The 12,058-nt window shown below is 36.7% G+C and overlaps 2 protein-coding genes across 3 annotated transcripts in view; one reads left to right on the top strand and one right to left on the bottom strand.

Moving 5' to 3' along the window:
* The window catches only part of LOC107737067 (glutathione peroxidase 7-like), a 5,467-nt gene extending 1,711 nt beyond the window's left edge, over positions 1-3,756 (bottom strand). Inside the window, exons 1-2 of one of the 2 annotated variants that reach the window (XM_016548471.1) lie at positions 3,622-3,756; positions 959-1,220 (exon numbers count right to left, since the gene is read on the bottom strand). In XM_016548471.1, the coding sequence (XP_016403957.1) occupies positions 959-1,220; positions 3,622-3,756 (397 nt within the window). Of the gene's footprint in view, positions 1-958; positions 1,221-3,564 lie in introns of those variants that run through there. The other variant, XR_001639758.1, reaches the window with a different exon arrangement.
* Positions 3,757-5,226: 1,470 nt separating this feature from the next.
* LOC107737057 (terminal uridylyltransferase 4-like) lies at positions 5,227-11,143 on the top strand. The gene is made up of 6 exons (XM_016548461.1): positions 5,227-5,703; positions 7,732-7,868; positions 9,537-9,653; positions 10,519-10,696; positions 10,827-10,915; positions 11,006-11,143. The coding sequence occupies exons 1-6, from the start codon at positions 5,289-5,291 to the stop codon at positions 11,141-11,143; spliced, it is 1,074 nt and encodes a 357-aa protein (XP_016403947.1). The 5' UTR covers positions 5,227-5,288.
* Positions 11,144-12,058: the final 915 nt, after the last annotated feature.

The following is a 12,058-nucleotide window of genomic DNA, read 5'->3' on the forward strand; positions in this document are numbered from 1 at the left end:
TCAATGTATCGTCACGAGCCACAGGGTTTATTTTGGTTTTGTTTGTGTATGTTTTTTTTGACTCTCAAAGCCGTGATTCCCATTCACTTCCATTATAAGACTGACAGACTGCAACGGTTTGAGTTAAAAATCGTTGTTTGTGTTCTACTGAAGAAACAAAGTCACCTACATCTTGGATGCCCTGGGGGTAAGCAGATAAACATCAAATTTTCATTTTTGGGTGAACTATCCCTTTAAGTGTTTAAATACTTTTTGATTCCACTGTAACCCCAGCTAACAGGGAACGTTCTGGCAAAGTTATGAACAAACGTTCTTCCGGTATTGTTAATAGAATGTTCGTTTATTAAGGTCATCTGGTGTTTAATAACATTCTCAAAACATTATTTAAACATCATTCAGAAAATATTCAAAAGTGAAGTGAAGTGAAGTGACATGTGGCCAAGTATGGTTACCCATACTAGGAATTAGTGCTCTGCGTTTAACCCATCCAAAGTGCACACACACAGCAGTGAACACACACACACCGTGAACACACACCCGGAGCAGTGGGCAGCCATTTATGCTGCGGCGCCCGGGAAGCAGTTGGAGGTTCGGTGCCTTGCTCAAGGGCACCTCAGTCGTGGTATTGAAGGTGGGAGAGAGTGCTGTACATTCACTCCCCCCACCTACAATCCCTGCCGGTACGAGACTCGAACCCGCAACCTTTGGGTTACGAGTCCGACTCTCTAACCATTAGGCCACGACTTCCCCTGCAACGTTTGCATGGGAAGTAACGTTCCCATGCAAAAATTATCAAATGGAATGTTATTTGGAATGTTAATGGAATGTTCTCTCTAAAGTTTGCATAAGAAAAAAAAAAGTTTTTAAAAAACATTAAAAAACGGAATGTTCAGAGAACATTATCAGAGCATATTTTTGTTAGCTGGGACCTCGCGATCATCAAACCTGTTGCACTCACCCACAAGATATTTGTAAGCATTATTGGCCCCTATTCCAACCACAGCGATCTTGCTGAAGATGGGAAAAGAAACCCCGTAGACTCGCAGCACAAAGCTGTCGATCTCTTTATCGCTGCCGGGCTCTTGCTGGCCGAACTGGTTGCAGGGGAAGGCCAGAACGTTGAAATGAAACGAACCGAAGTCTTTTTGCAGCTGCTGGAGGTCTTTGTAGTGCTCCTCTGTGTAACCGCACTCGCTGGCCACATTCACTACCAGTGACGCCTACAAATACAGTACAGAAAAATCAAGAACATCATACGCCATATATGACTACTACGATCATAGATAGATAGATAGATAGATAGATAGATACTGTTGTTCAGCAGTTCTCCAACGCACTTTCTGCTTCCTTTTGTTTTAGTTGTTCTTGAATCAAACTGAAGGTTTATGATCATAATCACACAGGGTCTCTGTTTGTTAAACTGTGTGAAGCTTTTGAATCCATGTGACCATGAACACCAATTATGGTCTAAAAGCCAAATGAAGCCATTAGAGCCAATCTACAGCAGCTCTGAGTCACTGGATGAGTGAAGAGCCACTGTGACGTCATTAATGGGACTTTCTCTCTGCCCTTGAGTCTTTATTTTACCGCTCCACTTCCTTTAAGTCTTCTTAATGATAATTGAATGTACACGTGTCCTTGTGTAAATTTGATGTTTCCATAAATGTATACTACACACGATTCCTGTGCTGATCAGCCCTTGAACTAGAACATCAGCTCTTCTGATACAGATTGAAAAACACCTCATCTCTATTAAGCCTGCTGTTAATAAAAGCACTTAATGATTGTATTCATTGTTTAGTGTTAAAATTGACATTGCATTTGGTGGCTTTACTACTACTACTACTACTACTACTACTACTACTACTACTACACTTAAAAGGATGACAGATTGCATGTAATGAGCTACTAAAGACAAATGTACTGTATTAATTTATTTTATCACAGTAGTTGTAGGTTGTAGGAGGAGTGGTGCAGTTGTGGTAGTAAAGGTAGTGATAGTTATTAGGAGTACAATAAAAAAAAAAGTTTTGTCCGGTAAAAAGTGTGCTCAATTCACAAGTATCTAAATCAGTCAGATTTGGAGAAATGTAGCATTGCATCACTTGCTCACCAATGGATCCTCTGCAGAGAATGGGTGCCGTCAGAATGAGAGTCCAAACAGCTGATAAAAACATCACAATAATCCACAAGTAATCCACACCACTCCAGTCCATCAGTTAATGTCTTGTGAAGCCAAAAGCTGCGTGTTTTTTTTAGAAACAAATCCATCATTAAGGTGTTTTAACTTCAAACTGTTGCTTCCGGCTAAAATATGAGTCCACAATAACGTTTACTTCAGTGAAAAAGTAATCTTGTCTCAATCAGGAGAGAAATCTGCACAAATCAAGCACCGTTTACAAGCAAAACAGTTCTAAACAAATATGTGGGTGGATTTTGATGTGAGAAGAACTGCAGGTGATGGACTTTTCACTGGAGGAATCATTATTATGGACTCATATTTTAGACAGAAGCGATGGTTTAAAATGCCTTAATGATGGATTTGTTTCTTACAGACGCGCAGCTTTTCACTTCACAAGACGTTAACTGATGGACTGGAGTGGTGTGGATTACTTGTGGATTATTGTGATGTTTTTATCAGCTGTTTGGACTCTCATTCTGACGGCACCCATTCACTGCAGAGCATCCACTGGTGAGCAAGTGATGTAATTCTACATTTCCACAACTCCGTTCTGAAAAAGAAACAAACTCATCTACATCTTGTATGGCCTGAGGGTGAGTACATTTTATGAAAAATTTAATTTTTGGGTGAACTGTTCCTTTAATATGATTGAATTAACCATTTGATTACACCAACATCAATGAAACTAGTATTTGAACTAAAGATCTTAGCTCAGATTCAGAACTTACTTTTCTTCAGTATTAATATAATATAATATAATATAATATAATATATAATATAATAAAGGGTTGTTGACTGTTTAGAGAGACTTCAAGGATTTAAGAACAGCAATTCAAAGTTATTCAACATCGACACCTAGTGACTCAAAATGAGTTGTGCATATAACCATGCATCCAAATATTTATGCACAAATAAATTACGTTTTTAATAAAACAGTGAAGTACAGCGAGGCCTTCCATAATGCTATAAATTATAGCATGTAAAACTTTAAAATAATTTATAATGTTTGTAAAGCTAACAAAAAATAATGCTGGACTGATCAGCAGTTCACGTACATTCAAAATCAATTTGTTCGAATCTTGTGCAGTACTTATCTCAGAAGTATTATGCAACAATGTATGTTAATATTAATGAAAGTTATTCCGAAGTGTTCCCTTATTGGTAAATAGCAAACCATGCTGTTGAAATCCACAGCAGGAGCTGAGATATACTGCGAGGCTGCCACGTAGACACAGAATGAATGAATGAAGCACAATTCCAGACTGCTGGTTAGTTTATTTATTAAGGGAAATACTAGAAGTGAGGAAATTTTACAACACCATTAAAGCATGCATGAGAAAAGCACACAGTGATGTAACATTAGTATTAAAGGTTTTTCTTACATGCACGTTAGTTGCATCTTACGTCTGCAGCATCAGAGCTGATTTCTGAGGACTCACCGATCCTCTGTATTTCTCCAGAGAAACTAACCTCCCTCTGCTGTTCACCACCTTAAACGAGTAAAAGTCGTTCTGTTTGGCCTCGGCCAGACATGATAGAGACAGGAAAGTAAGCGCTCTTAGAATCGTCCCCATAATAATGCTGTGAAACTCCTCGATAGAGCAGACGGACGAGTGAGAGGAATGAGCGGAACTTTAATTACGCGCGGCCCAAACAACCAATCACAAGCGTCCGCATTCCTTACAACTTTAGAAATGTTTTCAGATACTGTATGATAAAAGCGATCCTAAAAATATAATATTTTACATACTATCATACTATAACTGTTGTTTTAATAAGATCTTTGGAAAAATTTATTTAAATTAATGTATTATTAAATTAATAATATGTGATTTATTTTATAGATTTTTAATATTAATTTTAATATTAAATGCAGACATAGAATGCAATAATAATAATAATAATAATAATTATTATTATTAACTATTTAATTAAGCAGGAAACCATTTATTAATGATGCTATTGTGCGTTCTTGGCAATTATTCTGTAATAATCTTAATATTGTATGCATTATGTGATCTGACTTTACCGCATTTGCTAAAATATCCAGTATATATTTAAAAAAAATAGTAGGCAGTGTATACTGTCAGTAGCACAAGGGCTTGGGTTCGATTCCAAGTGACTGCATGAACTGATAAAATGCTTAGATACGAAATTATTCATCAAGTTCATCAATTTAAAACTGTGCGGTATTAAGTAAATAGTAGATTGTGACATGTTCAAACTAACTAGTATGGAAGCCTGTTGCAGGCTGCATTGTCAAGGTAGTAATGCTTAACTGTGTGCGCGCATGCGGCGCCGGCGCAATCATTAGAATTTTTTCCTTCTAACAGTGGAAGCAACTACTCCTTTTAGTCATAAAGATAATCGGAATTGTAAAAGGTTTGCCTTTATTTGTGTACATTCACAATAAAAACAAATCTTTGTGCTTTTGTAAAATAAACCTAAAGAAAAATAGGATGCCGCTTTCTGCCGTCTGTTTCCTTTCGCGCAGCACAAAAATGAACCGAAACTCTGCATATAGGCTACTTGTTGCACAGTTTTTCTTTCATTTTCTTAATTTATTATTTAAGTAAAAATATATTTCTCGTATAGGCCTATTTGTCATTATATATCTATATATAGGCCTATAGCCTAGCTTTATTATGTTTTTCTCCACTCGCAGAAGCGCTGCAGGTGCGTGATGTGATATGAAGACGTGATTATGTAAAATTAATCCCCGGGAAACAAATGTTAGTATTTTTTTACGGGTCCAGACACTTATCCTTTCTATATGTATGCTTTTTTGATTCTCTCTTTGCCTGTCTAAAAGTAATATTTCCATATTAATTAATTAGAATAAAATTAATATATGTAATTGTATAAATAATATTTCCGAGATCATGACTAGATGCCACTCATTGAATTAAACGTGCAAAATGTAGCAAGTACTAAGCTAGTATTCACTTCCCAATATTGCCAGATTCTTCCTGATTTCTTAAACTTTCCATGCACAAATATTTTTGGATCCCCACAATCTGATTCTGTCATGTTTCCGCTCCAGAAACCTTCAACCCAGAGCCCTTCGGGCTTTTCTTCAGTCTCGTCCGGAGAGCAGTAGAGTGGCATGGAGGACCCCAAAAGCCCCGTGAAAGTGGTCAAATCTTCCCGCTCGTGCGGGGGCAAGACGCCGTCCTCCAAACCCCAGTGGGAGAGCGCCAAAGTCCCGAGCCGAAGCAAGGACGCCGTCCCCAGGGTGAAAGAGGAGATCCAGGGCGGCCCCAGCGCTTTCAGGACCCGCACCGGCAGCCCTCAGGAGCCGGGGAAGGGCAAAGCCCGCAGGCTGACAGGCAGAACTAACTCTGGCGAGAGGGGGAAAGGGAAGCCCCAGCCGAGTGAAGGCCGTCAGCAAAACCAGGAGAACAAAACTCCGGTTCGAAACAGTGGACCGGTCAAAGATGGAGGAGCAGCACCGCTGACCAGTACAGCAGAGGAGATCTCAACACACGACAACACCATCACCGCTAAAGACAAGATACCCGGTGAGAAACAGGCATTCACAATCTAATGATATCTGGATAATTTGAGATGGTTAAAGGGATAGTTCACCCAAAAATGAAAATTAGCCCATGATTTACTCACCCTCAAGCCATCCTAGGTGTATATGACTTCCTTCTTTCAGACGAATCCAATCGGAGTTATATTAAAAATTGTCCTGGCTCTTCCAAACTTTATAATGGCAGTGGCCGGGTGTTTCAGTTCAACAGTCCAAAAGAAGTCCAATAAACCACATCCATCCATAATAAAAAGTGCTCCACATGGCTCCAAGGGGTGAATAAAGGCCTTCTGTAGCGAGTCGATGCGTTTTTGTAAGAAAAATATCCATATTTGTATCCATAACTGTTTAGCATGCCTAGCAACAAGCATGTCACTGAACAACTAGCCTTAAACAATGATCAATATTTGCCAATACCCTGATAGCTTTAAAGGGATAGTTCATCCAGGGTCTGCTTACCCCCAGGGCATCCAAGATGTAGGTGACTTTGTTTCTTCAGTAGAACACATATGATGATTTTTAAGTCCAACCGTTGCAGTCTATCAGTCGTATAATGCATGGCAATGGTAACAAAATCTATGAGAGTAAAAAAAACATGCACAGACAAATCCAAATTAAACCCTGCGGCTCGTGACAACACATTGATGTCCTAAGACACGAAACGATCGGTTTGTGCCAGAAACCGAACAGTATTTATATCATTTTTTACCTCTGATTCACCGCAATGTCCAACTTCCTTGAGCGCGCACACGGCATCCGATGCGCGAGGTGTGTACGCGCTCTGGCATAGTTTACGTTAATGGGTGTGTTGATATCCAGCCGAAGAGCAATCAACCATAACTTCAGGCGAGCAGGCTCAGAAGTTGGGAATACGTGGAAAGTCACCACTCCCGAATGAGTTCGCGCGAGAGAACGTAATCTTTTAGTTTTAAGTCGGTTTGAACAATCCGGATAAGCGCAAGTAAGTACCATTTTGATTAGCCGTCGTACCTACAATGACTGTGCACTGTGTAAACAATGAGTGACGTATATGCGCGAGAGATCACTTCCGGCGCTTGCGTAAACTACGCCCGAGCGCGTACACGCCTCACACACCGGATGCCTGCGCGCGCCCAAAGACAGTTGGACATAGTGGTGTATTAGAGGTAAAAAATGATATAAATACTGTTCGGTTTCTATGGGCTTACATTTCTGCCATAATTCTTTTCATTTTTGGATGAACTATCCCTTTAAGCAATGAGAATAAAAGAAGAAACTTGGCTTAGCTTTGTGAAGACATTCAGCGATGAATAAAGGGTTAAATATAGCCAGCTGTGACGTGGATGCTTGATCCCCTTCTTGAGATCTTACTCCTTCCAGATCTCGTGTAAACTGTTATTGATGCAGTCACATTATAGCACAACTTCAGCGATGATTTGCGGGCAAAGAGTCCATGTCAATGATATATCGCTGCGAGAAGCAGTACTCGCTCAGGTCACTTTCAAGCTTGCAGCTCATATCAATCAATGCGGCGAATTCAAGTTCAAGTTCACGAACTTGAATCTGGTGAGAAACCGTGTGTATGTAATCGTTCCGAACCCCTCACAAAATTCCTGATTGAACGCTTCCTATAGAGATGGAATTCGCCAAATTCGCAGTCTGATTTGCTCTTGAGCAAGCGATAAAGCTGCTGAATAATTCTGAATAGACCTTATCTAGGAATGCCGTGATAGGCGTCATATTCCTATTGGTAGACATGGATCAGCTGATGCAAGCTTGAATCACGTGACCTGCCAGAACTATATCCACGTTTGATTTTTCTGTCCAAATGTTATTTTTAAGTGAGTAAAATTTATATTGTGTGAAATAATTTAATCGATGCAGTTGTGTATATTTTATTATTATTTACTAATTATTTAATATATACAATCTGCGTAATTGTGTGTGTGTATATATATATATATATATATATATACTAGGCCTGGGCGATAAAACGATATAGATATTTATCGACGGTACATTCTTTAAATCTCAGGTGTGGAGGCGGGCAGACAGAGAGGCAAGGTCACAGCAGAGGTTGTGGAGGTTGGAATCCTGACCTCTGACCAGCAGCTGGGACTCAAACAGGCAGAGGAGAGACTGCAGAGGGACTACATCCACCGGCTGCTCAAGGTAAGACACGTCCTGCACACAAACACTGCATGGATATTTAATCAGGAACTAGTACTGTTATACTTGTTTGTTCACAGTGTCTGACGGTGTTTGTGATAATGTAGATTACCACAGAAGATCAGTTTGACTAGTTCAACCATACTTATCAGGTTTTCTAATGTAAAGGTCATGGATGCTGAAGTGTTTTAAAGGTGTAGCAACAAGACTTGAACATTATATGTGTTATACAGAATAATTTGTTTGCCCTGTCAGTGTACAGATAACTGCTGTGAATTGTAATGAAGCTGGTAACTTTCACGTTAAAAAAGTATGCATGCATTTATTTATTTACTATTTTGTTTATGTATGCTTTTATTTATCTATGGTTTTATTTATTTATTTGTGGTTATATTATTTGTTTTTGTTTTTTATTTTACAGTTAACTCCTGTCATGAACAAATGACCCTGGAAACTTTCACGTTAAAAAAGTATTTATTTATTTACTTAAATACAACAGTAAATAAATATTTAAGTATGCTTTTATTTATTTGTGGTTTTATTATTAGTTTTTTTATTTACCTATTTATGGTTTTATTTACTCGTTTGTTTTTTTATTTTTTATATACAGTTTTAATTATGTATGCTTTTATTTATTTATCTATGATTTTATTCATGTTTTTTTTCTGATTGAATTGTGGTTTTATTATTTGTTTATCTGTCTATGGTTTTATTTAGTTAAGTTTTATTTATTCATTTATTTGTCTTTTTATTTATTTATTTGTAGTTTATATATTTATTTATTTATTTGTTTATCTCAGGATTTATTTGTTTTTTATGGCATTATTTATGGTTATATTTATTTATTTGTATTTTATATATTATTTAATTTTACAGGATTACTTTAATTATATTCAAGGTTTCTTTTATTTTATTTTTTTTTAATTTAATTTATTTTTTTTAATTTTACATTTTTACTGCTGTTTAGGATTAATTTTGTGCCAAACAAATATGAGTCTCTTTAGTTCATATTTGCTTTAACTCAAATGCTGATCTAACTGTCCCGAATATCAATATAAGTGTGACCGCATGTTTTCACGCTCACTAGCTGATTTGGCTTTTGAATGACAGTGAAAAGTGCCTCGTTAATCAAATCCGAGTCATTGAGCGCCTCTTGATTTCTTCCGTTAGCACGTCATGCTCTCCACAATTGGCAAAAATCGGTATCGGCAGGTCACATTTACAGAAAAAATCGTTGCAAGCTTACCAGTGTTTTCAGAAAGCCAGCGCTTTTATCCACAGTGGAGAGAGAGCGCGTGCACATGGCTGCCAGGTTGACAAAAATAAGTAACACACTTAGCAGATATTTCTGTATTGCGCAAGTGTGAAGCACTGTTTTGGGGATTACGTCTCTTTATATCAGGCATGTGTTTTCCTCATATGTGTTCCTCTGCGGCCAGATTAAACCTTGTTGTAGCCTATATATTATACTCATTATTTTGTAGAAACCTTGCACTTTTCCACTCCATTTAAACGCTGTTCTTGTATTCAAATTAAGCGCGGTCCACTGCTGCGCACGTACTGCGGTATCGATACCCGCGTCATCAAGTAATATGTGACGATACATCGTCGTATCGATCTATCAAACACAGCCCTAGTGATTGCTTTCTCTTTCGTTGTGTATTTCCACAGCCGTCACCGGAGTACCCGAATTTCCAGTATCTATGCAAACTGTGTTCAGTCCACGTGGAAAACATCCAGGGTGCTCACAAGCACATTAAAGAGAAACGTCACAAGAAGAACATCATGGTGAGGACTTCCTTCTGTGCTGGTTTTTCTGTGGTCTATAAAATCCACAGTGACTTTAAGCTTAGAGTAGGTTTTTCTGTGCTAGTTTCTGTTGCCAAACTTTTATGTCAGCCGATATCTACATGAAGTGTCCTCTGATATTTTAATTAATATTTCAGTCATTTATTGCATGTTCTCAGCTGTTGATTAATGGTCACATGACATGCATATAAATAGATAAAATATTTAATCTTTTTTAGTTAGTGTTTGATCTTGTAGACTCAAACCTTTTTTTAGTTGTGATAGTGTCTCAGTCCACATTACATTCACACTGGGGTTTTAGGAATCCAGCCAGTGTTATTTTAGTATTTTGAGTATTTTATTGAGATACTATTGCAGTTTTTATTAATATTTTGTTTTTTCCTTTCATTTTAATTTGTTGAAGTTTTAGTAATTTAGTTATATTATTTTGATTTAAATTTTTTTTTATTATGTCTATATAGTTTGTATTATTTTATTTCAATTTAGTTATATTTATTTAGTACATCAAGTTAAACTAAATGAAAATGAGAAATGTTGCCTTGGCAAAATGTGTGTTTTTTGGTAGTTTTTAAAAAATATATTTTATTTTATTTCAAGTAATGTTTTTATGGTTTTAGCTTATTTAACTATAATAACTCTGAACCAAACCGCTGAAATGCTGTAATGTTCTACCCACAAAAAATGTTGGAAATTATATAAATTATGTTATCAGGCTTGCTATAGAATGCTGCATGACACTGTTAGCATGCTAAAACCCTCTCAGGAAAGATGTTATAGCTAAATATTGGATTTGACTCATTTTTATTGTTTTTTTTTGTTTTTTCTTGTTTATGTACGTTTGTAGGAGAAGCAGGAGGAGAATGAGTTGCGAGCGCTGCCGGGTCCCTCTCCGGCCCAGTTGAGGGTGCTAGACTCGGCCGTGCTGGAAGCGGCAGAGGTGCATGGCATCTCGGAGGAAGACTTCGCGCTGAGGCAAGCCGTGGTGCTCAGGATGGAGGGGATTATACTCAAACAACTCACAGGTACACTGCTTGGGTAAAAGCTTGCACTAAACGTAAGTAAACTTAATGTAAAAACGAAAAAGTGAAAGAAAGTCAAGAAAAAGTCTTCCGGTCTGCTGAATGTTTAAATTCTTCACTCATCCTTTCTTAGCGTGCTCTCTCCATCTGTACGGCTCCTGTCTCACCCGCTTCGCCTTCAAAACGAGTGACGTCAACATCGACGTCTCTTATCCCTCCTCTGTGAGTCTGAGCAGACGTTCACCAGCTGCTTCTGTGGATACATGTCAGTGCGTTTTACTGTGTTGTTATTAACTCGTTTGTGTTGTGCAGATGACTCGGCCTGATGTGCTGATCCAGGTGCTGGAGATCCTCAAGAACAGCGGTAAGTTTCACTTTAATTCAACCACAAACCATTATAATCCTACACTACGTTTAAATGGACTGGTCAATCAGTTTGTTGTTGTCTGAAAAAAATACAACTCAAATGTTTTTGCTTCCTAATGATGAATTGATATCAAATGTAATGCTAAACAGATTTTCACTAAAAATGAGGGTTGTCAAAATACATTTTTGAGTTAATTACTTATGCCGATTAATTAATCAAATTAATTTGATATATTGATAGTGACTCCCATAGTCTTGGCAACTACTACACTTTAAAAAGTCATGGAAAACTTAATATAAATGAAAAAAAAAAGTTATATTTATAGCAAATACAATAATACATTTACATATTTATTGTTTAAAATGAGTTGGACAAACTTTTGACTAATAAGTAATAATAAAATAAGCACATTTAACTTTCACCTGGATATTTGCTACTCATCAAAACCCTTTGTCAACAAGCATTTTCATTAGTAATTTAGAATAAAATATGAAAAATTTTTTTTTAAAATATTACTTGGGAAACATTTACTTTCTATTATGCTTTTTTTTCATTCACTATAGTACTGTGCTGTTAAATGTATTATCTGTTCATTTAATTTTTTTTATTAATTTTTCACAGTACAAATCAATTACAAAATGTATTTAAATAATAATTATTTACTGAATAAATTGTTTTTAAAAATTGATTTAAATAAATGATACATCTAACAGCGCAGTACTATAGTGAGTTGGGGAAAGAATATAATTGTAAGAAAATAGAAACTAAATATTCAAATAATATACATTTATAATGATGATTATTTTCAGAATAAATTGATTCAAGGAACTGATTTAAATAGACAAATAATACATCTAACAGCACAGTACTATAGAGAGTTGAAAAAAACAAAACAATAATTGCAAGATAATATAGGCTATATATTTTTCAAATAATATTTTATGCATGTTTATAATAGGCAAGGCAAGTTTATTTATATAGCACATTTCGTACACAAT

The sequence above is a fragment of the Sinocyclocheilus rhinocerous genome, unplaced genomic scaffold (genome assembly GCF_001515625.1).
Source record: "Sinocyclocheilus rhinocerous isolate Xijiao unplaced genomic scaffold, SAMN03320098_v1.1 scaffold464, whole genome shotgun sequence".
Taxonomy (NCBI): Eukaryota; Metazoa; Chordata; class Actinopteri; order Cypriniformes; family Cyprinidae; genus Sinocyclocheilus; species Sinocyclocheilus rhinocerous.

Bases quoted from the DNA above. Each gene is read 5' to 3' on its own strand.
- LOC107737057 (XM_016548461.1), top strand. From the start codon at position 5,289: ATGGAGGACCCCAAAAGCCCCGTGAAAGTGGTCAAATCTTCCCGCTCG. The intron at 9,654-10,518 runs GTGAGGACTTCC...GTACGTTTGTAG, and splicing joins GTCACAAGAAGAACATCATG to GAGAAGCAGGAGGAGAATGA. The intron at 10,916-11,005 runs GTGAGTCTGAGC...TGTGTTGTGCAG, and splicing joins ACGTCTCTTATCCCTCCTCT to ATGACTCGGCCTGATGTGCT.